A 22,233-nucleotide genomic window follows, 5' to 3' on the forward strand; every position below is an offset into this window, starting at 1 on the left:
AGATATCAAAAGATCCAAACAATAGAATCAACAAATAGGCAACTGAGTTGGCTAGATACAGTTCTCAAAAACATATAAATATATATGACTAATAATATATGAAAAAGTCTTCATCTTTAACTATAGGGAAAATGTCCATCAAAACTACATTGAGAGTCCATTTCACCATACTCATAATGGCTATCAACAGAAAAACATAAAGTATAGTGACAGCTATATATTAACATGCCACAATGAAACCCAAGACAGAAAACAAAACCTCATACACTATTGGTGGGAATGTAAATTGGTGCAGCCACTCTGGAAACCAGTATGAGGTCCTTCAAAGAGCTGAAAATAGAGCAACTTCATGATTCAGCCGCACCACCTCTGGGTATATGCCTGAAGGAGTCAAACTTAACTCAGTCCTGCTGATCGTGACATCATTCCCAGTGGTCGCACTATGGAATCGACCTACGTGCCTGTCAGTGGATGAATGGACAATGCTGCATATATACACTCAGAGGAGTGCATATGAAGAATGCTCATGCCATTGGCAGGAAAACAGACAGAACTGGAGCAAAGCAAGTCAGACTCAAACAAGTATTGCATGTTTCTTTTTCCATATGTAGAAACTAGGAAAAACCAAACAAAACAAAACCAAGACCAAAGACACGTGAGTGAATGTGAAATACTAGGCAAGAGGTGAGGGGACAGGAAAGGAGGAAGGGAAAAGAGGGGCGAGAGTGGTCAAAACATGTGATGTGCATGAACTAAACTGTCGAGATGAAATCCATTATCTTATATAACTAGTATATGTTACAAAAACAGGAAATGTGAAACAACAACAACCGGTACTGGCACACCTCCTAACTCAATCAGTTCCAGGTGCGGCCAGCTCCGCAGCTACTGGAGAAGTTTGGGGGACAGTGGAGGATGAAGGAGTGACTCCATCAGGCCAATTCTTTTTGTCTCAGGACCTAGTTGAGGAATGCATCCATGACCTAATTAGGGTGGAGAGCCTAGGATGTGTTGTCTGAGCCTACCAGAATCAGAACCTCTCTCTCACTGTTCTTTTCCCTGCAGAACAGGGAAAGGGAACCGCTGAATACTGGGAACTAGCTTGCTAACCAGGGGAATCTTGTGCTCGCTGCAAACAACCCAGGAATGCAGAGATGCACAGGGGACTTGCAAGGAAGGAAGGGGTCCAGATGATATGGTTTCAGTCCCAGCACAAGCTATACCTGAAGCTAGCTAGGTACTATATTTTTGGCTGCCTAAGTTACAGAAGCCATAAAATCTCGAACTGTCCTCGTTTTCTGACTTAAACCTGTTTGGACTGGAAGTGCCTTCCTGGCACTTCCAATTAAGAATCCTAAATTACAGGGGGGGAAGCAATTGAGAAGGTGTCTGTGGTTCTCTGGGTAACTCCTCCGCCAAACACATATGCCCTAGCTGCTAGTGATGTGGGTGCAAGGCCTTTCAGATAGGGTGCCAAGAAGTTTGTGGGGCAGGCCAAGGGAACGAAAGTGGCCATGTTGGTATTGAGCTACAGAATGGTGGAAGCCATTATTATCTCACCTCCTACAGTGGCCATTAGGGACAGCCACTAGTTATCACCACCAGTTATTATAACTTCCTGGCCACTCATGGACTTTCCGTCTCTCTTCAATGCTTATTTCTTTTAAATAATGGTATCCTGAAAATGCTTCAGTATGGCACCTGGTGCCACTTGCTTCGGTGTGGCTTAGTCTCCACTTAAGTGTCTTGCAGGCTCACTCTCGGCCCCTCTTTGACCTGCTCTGTGTGCCGGCCAACTAACCCATGGTTCCTTGCCCTCTGGTTTTGGCTGGATGAAGTCAAGGAACAATACTAGCTGTAGATCTTGAGGGTGGAACCAAGAATGGAAATTATTTTCTCCTTGATAGGGTTCCGGTGGCAGCTCTGTGTGCGTGTGCGTGCGTGCGTGTGTGTGCGCTCGACAGTGTTTCCCTGTACAACAACAGCTCTGACATGCTGGAACTTGCTTTGTAGACCAGGTGACTTTGTTTCTGGAGGGCTATAAAAGCCCTGTCATTTGTTCCCTCTACCATAGCCTCAGCCCTTCTAAGACTGTGCTAGCACTGCCTGTTCAGGCCCCGGGAGATTACAGAGTGCCACAGCTGGTTGGTTCCTGGGACCTCCCAGCCTTCCTAGTCCCTGTAACCTTGTCTAACTCTATAATAGCTCTGGGATGGGATTCTGTTTGGTGAATCTTGTCTGAGTAAATGTGCCGTCAGTTTCTTGCCAGGCCCCTAACTGTAGCAGCTCACATTCCCGACCCCAGTCTCCACATTTCCAGTCACCACGAACTCCCTGATGCTTCTTAAAGATGCTCCACAGAACTTTCTTCCACACCCCTGTTCATGAACACACTCCTCGTCGGAAAACTTTTATCCTATCTCTGACTCAAGACATCTTCCCATTCCTACTGAAACTGCCACCTTTTCCATGAAGCCTTTCTCAGGCCTGTCTCTGAGCTGCAGAGTCTCACTGGCCCTTACTGAGTCTTTTCTGCATTAGTTACCCTCTCTGAGCAGCCCCTGTCTATCCCAAGCTGGAGGCTGAAGCACTGTGCCCACTGCCGGCCACTGACACCTGCAACACTGAACTGAACCAGCAATGCTTTAGAATCACTACTTGATGCGCATGCCCAGGCAGCTACTGCCTCGTCCACCTGGCATGCATCGAACCTGATCATGACAGGCAAAAGGAAACAGTTGGGAAGAGCCCATTAAAAGAAAGCTAAGTCATGGGGGCAAGTACGGGGGGCGGGGGGGGGGAGATAAATTCTGCCATTTTCCCATGGAAATCACACTCTGACCTGCATCTTAAATGTGACCAGTGCAGCAACCCTGACTCATGAACTGGCTCTCCCTTGACTATGGCCATGATGCTGTAAGCATGGAGTTCAGGGATGAGTTCCTACACCTGGAGGCTTCTCCCAGACTTCTGGGGCCCTGGATAGGACCCAGGTAACTGTAAGAGTCCAGGATAAGCATGGCTTAAGTAACTCCAGAGTTCTAGATGAGGGACAAGCCAGTTCTGTGGCTACTGACTTAAGAAGTTAAAAAGAACAACCAGCCCTAACAATCCTGACCACTCTAACCAATGTAAGCAACAAGTGAATGGGATTACTGGAAATTATTAATATCTAATGTAGGCAACAAGCTGATTCCAGAGGAGACTCAGATATGTTTTGCAGGTTTTGTAGCTCCTCCAAAGAATTCAGAACCTCTGCAGTCTAGTGAAATCTCAGGAATTCTCCATTGGCTGTGGTGGTGCACACCTTTAGTCCCTGCACTATGAGGAGAGGCAGGTGGATTTCTGTGAGTTCGAGGCCAGCGTGGACTACATGGTGAGTTTCACGACAGTCAAGGCTACATAGTGAGACCCTATCTCAAATGAATGAATGAATGAATGAATGAATGAATGAATGAATAAAGCTCCCCCCAGTTCCCCCCAAAGACACCCAGAAAGGAATCCATGGACAGGAAGCAGAAGTGGAACCAGCCTGTTACATTTCCTGGTTGGTAATTAACTTCTATCAATAAGAAAAACCAAAACAAAACAAAAAACCAACCCAAACCCTCAATCTCCGAGTCTTTAACACAGTGGTTCTCAACCTTCCTAATACCTCGACCCTTTAATACAGTTCCTCATGCTGTTGTGACCCCAACCATAAAATTATTTCATGGCTACAACTGCAATTTTGCTACTGTCACTATGTATGAACCCTTAATGTAAATATCTGATATGCGACCCCCATGGGCTGAGAAACACTGCTTTAATGACTAAGGCTAATGCTGCAACAGTTTGTTCAAGGTCAGCTGTAACACACAACCCAGGCAGGCAAATTAACCTATTATCATAGAAATTACCTCCAAACTGAGAGAAAGGGGACGAGGACAAGAGCAGAAGGACTCTTGGAGAGGGGAACCTGGATATAAATTCACTTTAAGGTGTAGAAGCAGCTGACCCTTGCTTTTGAAAGGTCTCTATGCATCTGCAGCTGCTCCAGCCCTAAGTTGAGACCCACTTATTGAAAGGCAGAGAAATAATCCGCTTTTCTCCAGAAAGCAGGCTGGTTCTTGCTCTGACTTCACCCTGTGGTGGTGGTGGAGAGCATATGCGCACTGACAGGGACTCTTCCGCGATTCCCATTCCACCCCATGCCAGACATCACTAAATGGTGACAATGCTCTTTACTACTGAGGTCTGCCATGACCCCAGCATCCTTGAAACTGTGCTGTTGACAGCTCCAGCCATACTGAGCTCTCACCACAGTGGTTGCAGAGCTGTTAGCAATTGATTTTTCCCTGGAACCTTTAAACTAGGACCTAGAAAACTAGAACATGGGGAACAGTGTCCTCCACCACTCTCTAAAATCTCACTCAAGTGTGTGGATAATAAAGGACCAATGGAATAGACTCATCAAGGGCTTACATGTTTCACTCTTTGATAAAGGTTTTGTAATGCATCAAAAAAAAAAACATTTTTTGAGCATCTCTTATCCGAATGACACGTTCATTAATGACCTCATTCCTAGTCCCTCCGCAGATGGAGGTGAGAAATGGGACGGTACATATTGCTATGGGCTGGATATGCTCTGTCCCCTCTGAAGCTCATTGCTGTAATGGCAGTGTTAGGAGGAGGGGCCTATGAAGAGTGAGTACACCACTAACAGAAGATCAATCATCCCTTTCTCCCTGTGTGTTCTCACTCTCTTAGCTACTGCAGGAGCAGGCTATTATGAGCTGAGGCCATTTCCTCTATTTCAGTGGTCCTTGACCTTCCTAACGCTGCCCTGACCCTTTAACACAATTTCTCATGATGAGGTGACCCCCAACCATAACATTATTTTGTTGCTGTTTCATAACTGTAATTTTGCTACTGTCATGACTCGGAATGTAAATATCTGCTATGCAGGATGGTCTTAGGTGACCCCCGAGAAAGGGCTGTTGCACCCCAACGGGGTAGTGACCCACAGGTTGAGAACCACTGCTCTCTTTCATTTCTTCAGACACACCTGTTTATCCTGCTTTTCTATCATGAGCTGACATGCACCTCACAGCCCTGTGCACTTGGACTTCTCAGGTTCCAGGGCTTTGCACTCAAATAAACTTATTTTTTAACACATTTTTTTTTAATTTTACAGCAACTGAAACAGAATAAAACAAATGTAGTTCCACACAATTTGAAAATTAAATGTGAAAAACGAAGGCCTCTGACTTTGACTTGAAACTTTTACCTGACCTTGCTATTGCTAAAACTCCAGCACACCTGCCTACCTCTGCTCACAGCCACTGTCTCTGTGGCTCTGCTAAAAACCCCTTCTCCAATTCCAGTTCTCCTTTGAAGTCAAGGAATGTGGGAGCATCCTTCCAGAACCACCTTACAGAGGCTCATGTGAGCGATGCTTGCCCATATATTGCTATTAACAGACTGAAGCAATCTATCACAGACATCCAACTCTGCATCTCTTGACAGCAAGGTCCATTCTTGTACAATTTAAATTGCTTTCCTCGTTGGCTGCTAAATGAATAGATTTTTCCTAGCCACAGACCTCAATTTTCATCTCATATGCCGATTCTGTTTGATTAACAGTGACTGCCTGGAACATAGTTTAAAGTCCCCAAGTGGAAGGGGTTGTCATCAATTAGTGATGTCTGCCACAGGGTAGGCTAAGGTGCGATGGTGTGAATGCTGAGTGCTTGTGAATATAAATTTGGGGCTGCAAGGGTTTGAAGAGGGAGATGACCTCTGACTGAGCAATCAGATGAGTCTATATGGTAAACATAGGAATTAGAGCCATCGTCAACAGACAGGATAATGATAGAAGAAACATCTGGGCATCAATGTCACAAAGTACAACCCACCCTGAGAGAGTACTAGCTAAGTTCACTTAAGATATAACGTAGGCAGTTTATGTAGGAGAAATGTTGTGAAATAATCTTTTTGTTCACTGTGAAGAAGTATCACTCATATTGGTTTAATGAAAAGCTAAATGGCCAATAGCTGGACAGGATTTTCCAGGCAGAGAGAATGCTGGGAAGAAGAAGAACGGAGTCAGGAGTAGACTCCAAAGATGGACAGGAAAGCAGCATGGGCAATATAGAGTAATGGCAATAAAGCCACAAGGCAAAAAGTAAATTGATAGAAATGGGTTAATTTAAGTTATAAGTGTTAGTGACAGAGACGCCTAGGCTACCAGCCAAGCTTTAATAATTAATAAGTCTCTGTGTGGTTATTTGGGAGCTGGCAGGTAGGACAGCAAAACCTGTTTACAGAGAAAGGACTAAGCAGTATAAGCAGTATGGAATACTCTAAGGACAAGGTGAAGAAGAGCCCAGAGACAGAGCAGGGAGAAACCAAGAGAAAGTTCAAGGTCCTTTAGTGCTTTTGTAAGAAAGAGGTCTGTTACAGTGTCCTTAATTACTAATTAGGCACATCTGGGTTCCCTCAAAGGGAAGAAACCTTGCTTAATGGCTAACTTGAACTTTTGAATCAGACAGTCCCGAGTTTGCACCTTTGTTCTTACCCCCATGACCCAAGTTTCTGTTTCTTCATCCCACAAAGGATGCTCCCTCAATGTACTAACCACACTGGCAGCAAATGAAATCCACAGGAACTCCCCTGTAAATATTAGCATCACTTTGCTCAGCTACAGACAAAACTCAGAGGAGATGTCTCTGAAAGCCTCACAACCCCAGGAATCCTATATGAAACCCTCAGGATGCCTAAGTGGCTCAGAATATAATTATATGAGACATGCCTAGAAACTGGGTTCATTTTTCTAGGAGTGTGGAGAGGCAGGAGGTCGGGCTTCCTGCAGCTGGCCATTTCCGGTGAGGGTGCGTACCTTTGGCCATCGTTCTTGGCTTAGAGCTTTGCTGAATTATAAGTAACCAAATAACTTCCAGGCGGTAGCACAGTAATAGAAAAATAATTCGACTCACCCAGGCTCTCTCCCCTGACGAACGATTTTCCCCTTGGCTGAATACATGCTATAGTTTTAAGCAGCTGAACACTGAACCCAGATGGCTCTCTCGGCAGTTATAAGAACAAACATACTGTGTGGATCATCTCTGGTGTGGTTTTCTAGCTCCACTCCCCACAGTCACCATTTTAGCCCAACACGGAGGCCAAGATCACAAGAAGATGGTGTCAAGACCCTTCCTTGACACATAGAGCTCTGTGATGAACATTGTCATGCCTCTGGACCTGGGGACTATGGGTGTAATGGGGGCCCAGGAGCCAAGGCTTCAGGCTAAGCAGAGTTCTGCTGGCGGGCCTTACTGCTCAGTGCTGGTTCAGGTGAACCTAAACACCCTGTTCCCATCTGGGCTGACTACAGAGGTGTCACTGTTGAGTGTGCTAGTGACAACAGAGCACTCTGTCACATTAAGGCTGTTCCCTCAGCCAGTTGACACACTCCTTTTGGGGTTACATGCCTTGCTAAACCCAGGGCTCTGGAGAAAATTGTGGGTTCACAGTAACTGTCTCCAATGCTGTCTTCTATTAGATGCACGTTCATTTGTATTTTCCAAGGAAAATAAAAAGGCATTTAAAGCACTTGCCACTTTAGCAGACACCACTGCAGGGTTAAATGGTACTTGATGTTGTCTATAAGTCTGTAGCAAGCACATTTCCTTCTAAGTGCTTGAGACTCCACAAAGTGGCCTTTGGTCTCCAGTGACACTGGGAAGATTTGCAGCTCCTTAGGCAAGCAGGACTCTGGCACCCGGCCAGTATGCTGCTACTCTCTCTAGGACAGTAATTTTTAGGCTCAGCTCGGTTAAAGGTAATCACAGTTTCTCACAAGTAATTAATATGGAACACTTTATCTATATGAGCAGGAGTGCTTGTGTGTACATGTACTCTCTCTCTCTCTCTCTCTCTCTCTCTCTCTCTCTCTCTCTCTCTCTCTCTCTCTCTCTCTCCATGGAATACTTTATCTATATGAGCAGGAGCACATGTAGATACATATTCTCTCTCTCTCTCTCTCTCTCTCTCTCTCTCTCTCTCTCTCTCTCTCTCCATAGCTGATTCTTAATCCTACTTCCTACACCTTCCTAGACTTTTCACCCACCTTAGGTATATTCTTTGACTGTCAGCATATACTGCATCAATACACAGAATTTTCTCTACAGCGTGTCTCCATTTGGAGTATCCTTTATTTATTATGCCAGGTGCTCAATTTTTTTATTCTAATTACAAACAAGATTAAATTACATGACAATCCCAGTTCCCTTCTCCCTCCCTTCCTCCCCTACTACCCCCCAACTAAAACCCTACCTATCACATAGCCTTTCTTCTAATCTACACCTGACTCAACCTTTCTGCTCCCTCATGGCCTCTGCATCCTTCCTCTTCCTCCCTTCTCATTCTAGTAGCTCCCTCCCCCCTCTTCCCATGTTCTCAATTTGCTCAGGGGATCCTGACCCTTTCCCCTTCTCCAGGGGACAAAGTTTGTCTCTCTTAGGGTCCTCCTTGTTTACTAGTTTCTCTGGCAGTGTGGATTGCAGGCTGGTAATCCCTTACTCTATGTCTAAAATCCACATATGAGTGCAGGTGCTCAAATTTTTGAAAGGTAACTTTGATTCTATAGTTTTGCTAAGCTAAAACAAAACCAAACCAATGACAAGCCACTGTCTTTTAGATAAAATAGCGTTTAACAAGATATTTAATATGTGTCAACCATTAGCAATTTCAATTCTCAGCATTCTAAAAAGGCAGACATTTAGATGAAAAGGATACTTGTATGTGCAGAACCTGGTATGTGGAATCACTTGCAGGAATCATTCTCTAATTTTTGTTTAATTTGTTTTAGAGTTTGGCCTAGTAGATTTGAGGTACGAAGAACATTCTAGAATTAGAATCTTTTCCAAGATTTTTCCATTCTCATATGATCTGCCTTCATTTCAAACTGAAAGCAGTCACAGATATCAAAAGCCAATTTTCCTTTCTTTTTAAAGTTTCTTTTTAAGGTTAGCATGCAAACCAACAAGTATCATTGTTGCATCTTATATATGTACATATCATCCTTTGTTCTCACTCATCAACCCCCCCTCCACCACTTAAATGTTCTCTACAGTTTGTTCCCTTTGGCTTTCTTAACACAAGTCTTCCATTGCCCTCTCTATTGCTAACTCTCTGAAGATCACTTACATGTTCATTATCTAGCTTCTAGTTTTGTGACTTATACACACATACACATATATAGTCTTATCTAGGCTCCATATGTAAGAGAAAAAATGTTTGTCTTTCTGAGTCCAGCTTATTATGCTTAACATAAATTTCTAGTTTCATTCACTTTCTTGCAAATGCCATAACTCCATTTTTGGGCCTGAATAAATTCCATTGCATGCATGTATTACATTTTCCAATTGATTTTTGCACAGAGATAGTTTTATTCTTTTACAGTGGAAATCCAGTTTTCTCAGTACCACTTATTAAAGTGTTTGTCTTTTCTCCTATGTATGTTTTTGACAAATTTTGTCAAATGCTAGATGGCTCTAAATGTGTGGGTTTTGGAGTCTTCTAGACTATACAGCTTATCTACATATCTGTTTTGTACAAGCACCATGCCGTTTTTTTTATTATTTTATAGTTATTATTATATTATTATGGCTTTGTTATGTAATTTGAGATAGGATATTTTGATACACATTCCATTGGACCTTCTGTTAAGGGTTGATTACCTTGGCTGTTTGGGGACATTTGCACTTCCGCGTGAATTTTATGGTTGTTATCCTAATTCTACAAAGAATGACACTGAGATTTTGATGGGATTTTGGTAACATAGTCATCTTCACAATATTAATTATTCCAATTTATGTGCATGGGAGGTTTTTCCATCTTCATTGTAGAGAACTTTCACCTCCTTTGTTAGGTTTATTTCTAGTTTTTTTTTGTTTGTTTTTTGGGTTTTTGTTTTTGTTTTTTAAAGCTTTTGAGAACAAGATTTGCCTGAGTTCTTTCTTGGCAAGTTCACTATTGGTTCTATGGTGGTTTGAATAGGAATGGCCCCCCTATGCTGTGGAATAACCTTCTGTGCGCTGTGTAAATTATGCCATGATTCGTTTAATAAAGAAGCTGACTGGCCAATAGCTGGACAGGATAAGGTTGGGTGGGAAAACCAGACTCAGAACTCTGCACAGAGTCTTAAGAAGGGCAGAGTCAAAGGAGTCTCGAGCGAGACGAAGAATCAGGACATAAACACGCCACGCTGAAAGAAGGTACTGCCATGTGGCAGGGGTAGATAGGAAATGTGGGTTAATTCAAGATGTAAGAACTAGTTAGTGGCCGGGCGGTGGTGGCGCATGACTTTAGTCCCAGCACTCGGGAGGCAGAGGCAGGTGGATCTCTGTGAGTTCGAGACCAGCCTGGTCTACAAGAGCTAGTTCCATGACAGCCTCCAAAGCCACAGAGAAACCCTGTCTCGAAAAACAAAAAATAAAAAGAACTAGTTAGTAACAAACCTAAGCTACTGGCATAGCATTTATAATTAATATTAAATCTCTGTGTTGGTTATTTGGGAATTGGCAGATGGCAAAGAATGGTTGGTCTACACTCATGGACTGGTGTGTTTTAATACTTATTTCATAGGGAGTGACATTACTAGGAGGTTGGGGTCGGTGTGGCTCTGTTGGAGAAAGTGGGTCGCTAAGGGGTAGGCTTTGAGTTCTCATAAAAGTTCACTTCCTGTTGGCTCTGTGGTCAAGATATAGAGCTCTCAGCTCCTTCTCCAGCAGCATGTCTGCCTGAGTGCCACCATGCCTCCTGCCATGATAATAATGGACTAAACCTCTGAACTATTAAGCCAGACCCAGTTAAATGTTTTTCTTTGTAAGATTTGCCGCTGTCATGGTGTCTCTTCACAGTAGTAGAAACCCTAAGTAAGACAGAAGTATGAGAAGCTACTGGGTTTTGGTTGTTGTTCTTTATTTAAATTGATTTTTGTGTCATAGTGCTTTGGTCAAAGTGCTTATTAGTTCTAAACATTTTCTGGGAGTCTTTATGGTATTTTAAGTGCAGGATCTCATCTGTAAGTACAACAATTTGACGTCTTCATTTCCCCATTTGTACCCCTTTATTCCTTCTTCTCATCTGATTGCTCTAGATAAGACTTTGAATGCTAAATCAAATGAGTGGAGAGAGCGGCATCCTTGTCTCATTTCAGATTTCAAAGCAAATGCTCTCACTTTCCCCTCATTTACTATAATGTTGAGTACCGGTTAGTTGTAATAGCCTTTATTACATTGGTAGATGTTCCTTTTAGTTTCTTCAAGGCTTTTATAATGAAGGGATGCTAAAGTTTTTCAAAGGCCTTTTCTGGCATCAATTGAAATGATCATGTAATTTCTGTCCTTACGTCTTAATGTTCTGCATTACATGCATTTCTTTTGCCAATGTTAGACAGTCTCTAATCCCTGGAAATGAAACCAACTTGGTCACAGTGCACAATCTTACTATGATTTTGAATTTGGTTTGCAAGATTTTCCCCTAGATTTATATTTATGGTTATCAGGGAAACTGGTTTATAGTTTTTTTCTTTGTTTGTTTGTTTTGTGTATGGTATAAGGGAGCTGGCTAAGTAGACAGGGTATGATAGTGCCTTTCTCTTTCTATTTTATGGCAGCAGTTTGAGGTCTAAAGCCCAGTTTTCTTGTTTCAGCTCTTCAGTATGTGAAACTTAGACTAAGATTCTTTAAGCAGCTATTGAGGATAGATGAGGATGGATGCTAGATAGACAGGTACTCAGGAAGGGACAACATAGCAGTATTTCATTAACACATAAGAAAGAGTATGTGTATATGTATTTAGCTATCTATAAAGTCAATGAGACAAATGTAACCAATAAACTATCAACCTCAATACTTCCAGAAAATGTCACAAAAACCCATTTTAATAACCACTATTTTGCTAATGTCATATCTGCAGCAAGGTGTGGATTAAATATACTATTGCAAATAAAATGCACTCCTAAACCAGCAACTTTGTTTTTCCCATTTCCTAAAAATACATAAACAGAGGGGGTTCTATTTTTCATCAAAAGCTCAAATGTGTGTGGGGGGAGTATAAGTCCTTTATTACATATGAGAAATTATATCTTTTGTTTTCCCTACACCAATTATTGATTGTATGCCACAGAAATTAGTGATTTGAGGATACAGAACCAAGCTATTCTATCACTTTAAAGAAAGACCAGATAAGCCGGGTGGTGGTGGCATCTGCCTTTAATCCCAGCACTCCAGACATAGAGGCAGGCAGATCTCTGTGAGTTCAAGGCCAACTTGGTCCACAAAGCTACACCTTGTCACAAAAACTTAAAAAAAAAAAAAAAGAAAGATCACATAGTATTTTTATTTTGTGAGTTGGAATATCCTATGTTTCAGAAATATTTTAAACTAGAGATATATCAAGGCCAAATGCATGTGTTTATTAGACCTCTGAAATCTGTTGGGAAATCATCTGATACTGATGTAGAATATTATCTTGGTTAGTAGCCTCACCTATGGCTAGTTTGAATTGTCTCTAAGTCACAGAACAGTTGATGGTACACCAAGGAAATTTCATCTTCATATGATACTCTTCAGTACTTCCTTAGTGCCCTACACAGGAGCTCCTCTGGTTCCAGCAATGAGCTAAGGAGTGACCATGGAGCTAAAGGTTCTTAAAACTAGAAGGATCCTCAGAGATTTCCTAAGCCGGGAACAAGTATGTAGCTCACCTACTACTATGTCCAGCTCTTGAGTCCTTGGGAGACATCAATAATCAATTTCAGAAATTTTGCTTCCAATTCTTTCTCAACAAACACTGCACCAGATAAGACAATTTACTACCTATAAATAAATTAATGTGTGAATGGAATCTTCTTTGTTCTTTTAGATACTATAAACTCTTTTCTTTTTGATATGAAACAAAGGCCCCCAAGTATATTAGATATACTTTTTCTTTGTGTGGACTTTTAAGAGTCAGCTGCAGCCGGGCGTTGGTGGCTCACGCCTTTAATCCCAGCACTCGGGAGGCAGAGGCAGGCAGATCTCTGTGAGATCGAGGCTAGCCTGGTCTCCAGAACGAGTGTCAGGATAGGTTCCAAAGCTACACAGAGAAACCCTGTCTCAAAAAAAAAAAAAAGAAAGAAAAGAAAAAAGAAAAAAAAAGGGTCAGCTGCATTATTTTACAGTCCCATAATGGGAGCACCCCCCAAGGGGGTCTGTATCTAATTTTAGGAAAGAAAAATGAGTATGCCTGATGTATATGCAGACTAATTAAGTGTTATACTGAGTTACTTATGTTGATCAGAGGGGACTGAAGCAAGTTGAAAAGAATTTATGGAGAAATAGAACCTGGTGTGGAGCTCATTTATTCATTTAACAAACCAGGACCATGTCTGTATGTCCCAATACTCTGAGTCATAAATCGCTCAACAATTCAACAAATGTACAGAGCCTATAAATCAATGAGACAGTGCTGTGGGCACAGAGTCCTCCATTAGGGGCCTATGGTTGGTGGGGAGGCAGAGAAATCGGAAGAGAGAGTAACAAAGACCAGGCAGGTATGGGCTTTGTACATCAGGAGGAAGTATGGTGGACAGTAGCAGAGTCTGTGGAGCCAAACCACCAGGGTTTGATTTTATAGCTCTGCCGCTGATCAGTGACCTCGGGCTACTTTCTGTCAGTATCTCAGTTTCCTGGAAATATGCTTGCAGGAAAGATAAAATAGGTGGAAACACACACAGCACTGACAGTGACAGCAAACTCTAGATCTTATCAAAGGTAAAACAAGAAGGGAGGGTGCCTTGTATCTCTCAGAAGGTGCTTCAACCCAAGAAGCTGTGCGGAGTTATATGCTGAAGAATGCGGCTATGGGATAGAAGTAGACAGTGGGATGCCATGCTGGAGAGACAGCCTCTCCACCCTACGGGAGCAGCAGCCAGAGGCTATTTTAAGGCCCCAAATGAGATGATCTGATCTGCTTCTAAGCAAGGTCACTTGGATAGCAGTCTCAACTATTAGCATAGCAGAGGCTTCAATGATGGCATCCAAATGGACCGGCCATGTCTTAGTCTCTGGAACCTGTGAACATCAACCCCTACAGTGTGATGCCAGTTACCTAAGGATCTGGGGAGGAGTGGGAGCCAGCCAGGTTCGGCCACCAGAAAAGGCAGATCCAGAGGAAGTCAAACATATAACCCTGTGCCCTGCTCAGGTCAAGCCCTCACCAGGTCCCTCTAACCTGTGGCAAGCATCCTATTCTCCTGGGCCTTGTTCTACCCAGCATAACTCATATGCATTCTCTCTCCCCTGCTCTGCTTCTCTCTTTCTCCTTCCCTCCCTCCCTCCCTCCCTCTTGCCCTCCCTCCTTCCCTTCTCTCTCCCCTCTCATCTCCACCTTTAAGATGGCTTCCTTTGGAATTAAAGCAGACTCAAAACCCAAAACAAAACAGGATAATGTTCTCTGGCTGTAACACTGAATCACCACTTTCTCCCAACCCTTCCACGCCCCAGTGCCTCCAAAGAAAGTCTCATGGGGTTACCTTCCCTCCTCCACTCACAGCACACTGGTGAGCATCCTCTCCTAGCACTGTTCAGTCTTTAACTGCTGGTTTCTGGTCAGCACCTCCTCTCTGCACTCGTTAGCTCTCTGTCTTTCATATCCCTGTTCAAGCGGGTTCATTTGTCGCCCCAGCTCTTCCTGAGCCTGACCTGTTCTACCTAACACTCCACTCCACTCGGCTTGCAACCTGTCTCCAGACTCCAGACTCCCTGCCTAGCTTCACCCAAAGGCCCCTGGAGGCTCTTCCACCTCAATATGTCCACACCAAGCCCTTTTCTGGAATCCCCGATCCTGTTAAAGACAGTCATTCTCACTCTGACCAAATTCCACCAGGCCCTAGGGAGTTAACTTGATGGCCTTCATTTCCTCCTACTTCCACTGCCTGGATGAGGCCCTTTCTTTCCTTGCTTAGATACGAACCTGGTCCACCCTGTTGTTTGGTCCCTTTCTCAGCACCATTTCAAACCTTCCAGCCCATCCCCAACCTTTCCCTACTATGTATTTAAGGAGTCAGGATGCCACAGATATCTGTGCAACAACTTGTTTCTTAGCTGGCCTCAGACTCACTGTATAGACCAGGCTGGCCTCAAACTCATAGAGATGTACCTGCGTCTGCCTCAAGGGATGGAATTAAAGACATGTGCCACCACACCAGTCAGATACACTCTTAAATCCTGATGTACCAATGCTAGGGAGATGAAGAGCTGGGTCTGGATTCATGTGATTCATGGACGGCTCCAAAATGAAACAACAGAAAGCAAAGGCTAGGTCCAAGTGAACACTGTGAGGCATGTACAGAGCCACTCCAGGGCAGAAGACACAAGACTGAATAAGGGTGTTACTAGGAAGTTGGGGTGATTAGCTCAGTCTCTACACTAGAGATGATTGCTTTCTTAGAGCCCATAGGAACAGCTCAGCAGTGAACAGGTTTGACAGCTGCCCAGTGCAAGCAGTATTTGTAGCCTTTTCTGAAAGTCCCCAAGCTGGACATTGAAGATTTCTCCACACATAACCTGGAGGGAAGGTGACACTGCCTATAGCAAGTGTGATGGGGAGTCTACAAGTATCTCCCCAGTACTACAAGCAGCCCTAGCCTTGGTGGCTGAATTCTCACACAAAGGAATTCTGCTTTGACATAATTCCCACTAAGACTGCAAAATTTCTTCCCACTGACTTTCTGCCTGTTAAGCAAGTTGAGAATTAGTCCATAGAGAAAAAAAAAAACCAAACTAAAACAAAACAAAAAAACAGTCACTAACTTTGTCTATTCCCTCTTTTTAAAGCAACTAGTGCTACAGATGCTTTAGTGCCATCAAATGCCATTAAACCCATTACTATGGGCTTCAAATTATAAACTGGACATTAGGCAGAATACACTCAATTTCAAAACAAAATATTAATTGTCTCATATTTAAATTCAGATTTTCTTCCATGTAGCATTTACCGAATGCCTACTACATGCAATCCATAAACTGGCTATTTCCATAGTTTCTTAATAAACACTGGTCACACTCTCTAGGTAGCTGAGGTTGACCTTAAACTCCTGATCTTCCTGTTTCTACCTCCTGATTCTGGGATGACAGGCTTGTGCCACCTTGCATGGGAAAAAGAAAACTTTGCCTTTAGATTCACTAACCAGAATATTTTACATAGTCATAGCTGCCAACTAATTTCGGGGACCAAATAATTTTAATGGCTGTGTTCATGTTTTGCAGAAGAACTAACTGCATTTAACATCCGCCCCCTTTTTAAAGGCCTACATGCCCCAAAACCCCCCAAAGAAAACTTCGGGAGAGCTTTGGTAATTTTGCTGGATCAATTCAGGCAGCTGTAGAAAAACTTGACTATCACAGCCTCAAAAAGGACTGGTAAATACTCAAGACAAGTGGCTGGGATTGCATTGCTTATTAAACAGGCAAGACAGTGTAAACTGAACAAAGGAAGATTCGAGTTTTCACTCAGACAAAGGTCCTCTGAGTGGCAAGAGGAGGACTCCAGCTAGTGTCTGCTTGGACACCCTGATGGTTTCTCCTGCCAGAAGGTAACATACCTGGTCTGTCCTACTTCAAAAGAGCAAGCAATTGCTAAACCTCGGCTGGGCACTTACAATTTTAAATGGTGGATTTGTGGCTAAAGCAAAATACCAGGACACTTGTTCTGGCTCAGCCACACTCAAACTGGGGAAAGGGGTCGACTGGAGATCACAGGCCAGTGCCAGAGACATAGAAGGGAACCCTTTTTTGGCCTGAACATGTTGCTTGTGCTACTTGTTCAAAGGCCAGTGAGTAAAGGCCAAGCTCCCTTCCCAGAGCAGCCTCTGCTGAATTGGGTTGTGGGGCACCAAGGCTCTCGCCAGCTGCTGGGGTGGAAACACTTGGTGACCAAGAGGACTCTCTGAAGTGCTCAGGGCTGCAGACACACACAGAACTGGGAAGGAGACACAAGCTTTAGTCACCTCCAAGGCTTTCAAAAACAGATTTAAAAATAAAGTCTGTACTAATCATTGGGAAAACAAACAAGGCATGTCTTCAAATCCATTCATTCTCTCGGAAGGGCCTGTTATTTTAATGTGGTGACGCAAGATACCCCCCCCCCCAACGCCCTAAACCGCTTGGCGCTGGGGAAAGTGAGCACTAGTGGCTTTACTTCCCCCCCTTTCCTCCCACAAACGTCCTCTGTTAAGGCGATTCCAGGATGTTATTTATTTACTAGAAGCCTGGCTTCTTTTTGCATAAGGTTCCAGAGGAGCCCATATAATCCCAATGATTCCATTAACTTCTTAAGGCATTTTATTTTGTTTTTTGGTGGTGAAGACCTTGGAGGAGAGCAGGCAACACCAAGTCGTCCCAGACTCGAACAACGTGCATACCCAGGAAGAAGAACCGGCTGTCCCATCTCTTTTCCAGCAGAGGCAGCTGCAATTTCCAGACAGAGGGTAGAGGCTGCCTAGGGACCCACTTTCCCTCAAGGGTGCACCTGCTGTCACCTGCTGGGCTGCCCTGCCTGGGATATAAAGATCCCCAGGGCTTCCACCCTAAAGTACACTGTCAAGCTCAAGTTCAAAAGATAATGTGGCCTGAAAATGAAATTCTAAACATGAGTAACTCAAACCTCTGAGCAGTGGCTCAGACATGCACCTAGTCCTGGCTCGACCGTGTGTCAGGTGTGGGTCACTTAAACACATGCGAGTGTGAAAACAAATAAAAGCGACTTATAATATTTTTAATAGAAATATGTGGTGAGCAGGTAGCCCAGGAGGAAGAAGGGGGCTGAGTTCTCTTTAGCGCGGTTGCCTGTGGCCTCCCTTGAGCCACAACTGCTAGGTGGGAATTCAGGCAAAAATCTGATTGGAGGAGGGCAATCCTGGAAGAGGGCACCCACCCCCTGCCAGAGGCTCCAACATTCCCAGGATCTTTACCATCCTGCAGGCCCAGATGTCTCTTCAAAACCGACAGAAAACTGTAATTCATAGGTCTCATCGGGCTCGAAGGTGGTGGTGGTGGTGGTGGTGGTGGTGGTGGTGGTGGTGTGCGTGTGTGCGAACAGTTAAGGATAAAGATCAAATTAAACCCTGCTTGTTTTCAAATGACCCCTGTCCACCTTCCAAGCCCCTTTGATCATATTGAAGAAATCAGGGACAGCAGCTCCCGGAGCACCCGAATGGGGGTTCCCTATGAGCATTGTTCCTGCGTGAAAGCAAAGCGCTCGGGATGTCCCCGAGCTTGGGGGTCCAGGCCCAGGGAATGCGGGCAGCTCAAGCCACGCCGAGCCCACCCGACCCCGCACGCGGCCTGTCCCCGGGCGCGCGCCTCGCCCCCCGCGCGGCTCACCTAGCACCACGGCGGTCACCGTGGAGAGCAGCAGCCAGTTATTCCGCAGGAAGCGGCGCCAATCGAATCTAGAGCTCGTGGGCTTCCCCATGGTGGGCACTGGCGCTAGCGGCGATTCCGGGAGCGTGGCGAATGAGGGATGCCGGATGCGGGATGCTGGATATTGGGCGCCACAGGGACACAGCGCACCGGCTGCTGTCAGCGCTGCCACCACCGCTGGGGACCGAGCACGGTGGTTTTGCGTGGCAGGCGCGCCCGACTCCTCCCACCGCCGCTCGCTGCAGCGCCGCGGCCAACCAGCGAGGCCGAGGGCGGAGCGTCCCGGTGGGGCGGCGCGCGTGGGGCGATCGGGTCCTCCTCTAATCCGAGCGGAGGCTTCCCACCGGAGGAGCTTCTGACCTACAGAGAGTCTCCTTGGGGACACACAGTCCTGACCGGTTGCTAGGGGATTCGATGTGGGGACGCTTTTCTGCTTTGGACCCCAGGGCGCAGATTCTCTAGAAGAAGGAACAGATTTGGGGAATTTTCCCACCGGATCTCTGATATTCCCCGCGGGATTATTTAATTCTCTGACTCGCAGCTCAAACAGGATCCGCCAGGATCCAGGCATACACCCCGCCTAAGGCAGTGGTCAACTTAACAATTGCCCCCTCTTAGGTGCCTTGCACAATTTAACAATTGCACCCCTAGGACTTGCTCTGTGGCCATCATTCTATAATTAGGGGTGAGAACCAGGCCTGGCTGGTGTGGAAGGTGGGCGGGCCCATCCCATCCCCAAGGCCAAATACCTTACAGGATGTTGTTGAAGAATCTGGGTTAGTGTGGCCATACACTCTTGCACTAACTGAATTTCTCTTTCTGTTTTCACCCTGATTTAAGCAGACTCTTCACTTGCCATGAGCATATCACTACTGTAACTAAGTGAGCCTTGTACCTTTTTGGCATTATGGAGTTTACTCTGTGGTTGGGTGTCAGGGCAATCTCCTTGTCCAGATTAATTGATCGATAGAACCCCACAATTAGAACCCCATTCCTTTGGTTTAAACTGATTAATTAAAAAAATAAAAACTTCAAAATGCAGTGGACTAGGTTTTATTGATCATGTACATTACAGTATGAAAGATCACTTCCCTTCCAGGGGTTAAACTTTCAAAAAAGTCAGGAGAGAGGGAACTCAAGATCATTGGGTGTCCAGTCTAGAGATGGAAATAAAAATGTCTGAAGAAGCAAACTATCAAGAAAAGAATCATTCCATTAAAAAAGGGACAAACTCAAATGCCCAATGTGAAAAAGGGGGGTATATTAAGTATTTTATAGAACTTCATGCAGCCAGATGCAGTCTACAGAAAGGAAACTAATGGAGTCCCTTAGTACCATGGGGTAAGAAAAAAAAGTTAAAAACTGTATGTGTAATTTGATCATATGTATGTAAAAACATCTGTAAAACAGAGCTATGGGCTTAGAAATGACACAGTGAAATACACTGGGACTCTGCAGTGGTGTGCCACATTTTTGTGTTTCCCCTTCCGGTGTCCTGTGTGTTAGAAGTGCCTCCATAGCTGTGCTCCAGTGTGTTCTATTGGATTTATAAAACTAGCACACCCTGGAGATGGGACCTTGTCGACCTCACAGCCTTTGCATACTGCGAGGAGGAACTTACTTCCAGTCCCTGCACTGCTTACTAGTGAGGTGGCTTTGAACCTGTTCCTTAATGCTGACATTTCACTCCATCTGTGACAAGGGTGCTCAGATCTTCACTCCCGGGGTTTTATAGAAGTTGTGAGAGTCAAACCGGATGTTTGCCTCACCTCCATCTTGTGGGTGGGCAAAGCTAGGTGCTTGTGAGTTAAGAATGGTGCACAGGTTCTTCTCTGTGTTGCGAGGAGGAGCAGGGATTGAAGTGAGAAGCCGCCTCCAAGCTAGGTTATTGAACTAATTCCCTCTGGGTGGGGCATACACAGAGCTCTGATAGGGAAGTGTCTCTTGAGTCACTGGTTTGCTTGACTCAAGGTCCTTAAGGATATACCCTGTCCACTTGCAGAAGACACTTGGACATCTGAATGAGCTGTTCTCAAGGGAACAGCAAATCTATTTTATGGGAGCAAGGAGTGAACTTCTGAATCCACTGACCTTGTGACCGGCATCTCATACTTTGGGACTTTTCAGCCTAAAACAAGAAATGGTGGGGGCAAGCACTGCTATGGAGAGAGGAGTTGGAGATCCTCTCTGATTGTGAACACAAATGATGTCAGATGGGGTGACAGTGGAGGGCTATTTCTCCTGTATGTAGCACACCTGTGCCTGGAAGACGACTTCCCTGTGGTAAAAGCCTGAAACTAAAGAGTAAGAACTGGTGGAGTTGCTTTTCTACAATAAATGTGAACACCTCCCTTCTATTCCTAAGTCTCTCAAATTCCTTTATCCTTTGTCTGATTTTCATTAATTAAATTTCTCTACTGTGAGAACAACTCCTCCTTCTAAGAAACTGGTGTTCCTTATTGTTATTGTTTTTCCTTTTTTCTTTTAAATGTTGACTCATGGAATAACTAGTTAGCAATTAAAGAAAAGAGACTTTGACTTTGTCACACAAGGTTAAACAGCAGGTGACAGTGGCCTTTTATATCAACTAGTATAGAAATGAAAAAGAAAGTCAGAAACCAAAGGCCAACTCTTAATGACCAGCCCCTTTGGAAGTGATTTGATGGCTGCAGTTATTCCATCACAAGGCAAATACGGTTGAATGGTGTCACACAGCAGTGATGGAGGAGGTCACAAGCACACAAGTGATCTTCACCTTCTTAGGTAGTCTACCATGACTGTAGGACCTGTGGATACTGTCAGTGTATCAGATGCCCTTTGGTAAAGGCTCTTCTAATCTTGATCTGGAGCCCAGTTATCTTGGGATTGCAAGCCAAAAACATTAACCTGGAGAAATGGGCAGTATTGTGCCCTGCATTTATATATCTAGAAGATACAATGATTTTCTTTCTTGAGGATGATTATACAGTTTGTAGCATATTTTTTAATTAGGACTTTTTGACCAGTTTTGAGTTTCGAGTTTCTGTCATGGGACTGCTGCAGGAAGCTTTTCTGAACGGAGCTGACAACAGTACTAACCTGTGGGCACAAACGTAGTTATTTAGTTGTCGACAGACTTATCATGTCTGTGTCACAAAACAACAGCAGAGCCTGTGGTAGGGCCTGTGACCACCCAGCTGTGGCTCTCGCCTGGTTTTACAGATATATATATATATTCCCTCCTATGAAGCAGACATCAAATCAGAGAACACTGTAAACAACTCTCGTGAGTCTCATCAGATGAGTCATGAAAGTGAAAGGGGGAAACTGGGAAGAGGAGAGTATTAGTTCTGAGGGAGCATGAAGCTAACAGGAGAGGCTTTGGGGGGCATGAATACAATAGAAACAAATGCATTATGTACATATATGAAAATGTTATATTGGAATCCATTATTATGAATAGTTCATATATGTTAAGAAAAACTTTATTTTGTTCTGTTTTGTTTTTCTCTGTGTAACAGTCCAGGCTGTTGTGGAACTCACTCTATAGATCAGGCTAGCCTTGAACTCACAAAGATCGACCTGCCTCTGCCTCCCAAATGTTGGGATTAAGGTGTGTGCCACCACCACCCAACAAGAAAAACATTTTTGCAAACCTGCTTATATTCTTCACATGAATCAAAACCGTCAAGATTTCTACCAAAACAGACGCAAAAACAAAACAATAAAAAAATATCCAAAGATGTGAGCAAGAGCTGCTTAACCCAGGTCTGTGGAACCAGCTTAACCAGAACTCAGACTG

General features: G+C 44.2%; 1 protein-coding gene across 1 annotated transcript in view; it reads right to left on the minus strand.

Moving 5' to 3' along the window:
- Slc1a1 (solute carrier family 1 member 1) overlaps positions 1-18,504 on the minus strand; it is a 65,500-nt gene extending 46,996 nt beyond the window's left edge. The window contains exon 1 of the mRNA XM_027406456.2: positions 18,414-18,504. Within this exon, the coding sequence (XP_027262257.1) occupies positions 18,414-18,504 (91 nt within the window). The remainder of the gene's footprint in view (positions 1-18,413) is intronic.
- Positions 18,505-22,233: the final 3,729 nt, after the last annotated feature.

Source organism: Cricetulus griseus, chromosome 3 (assembly GCF_003668045.3).
Source record: "Cricetulus griseus strain 17A/GY chromosome 3, alternate assembly CriGri-PICRH-1.0, whole genome shotgun sequence".
Taxonomy (NCBI): Eukaryota; Metazoa; Chordata; class Mammalia; order Rodentia; family Cricetidae; genus Cricetulus; species Cricetulus griseus.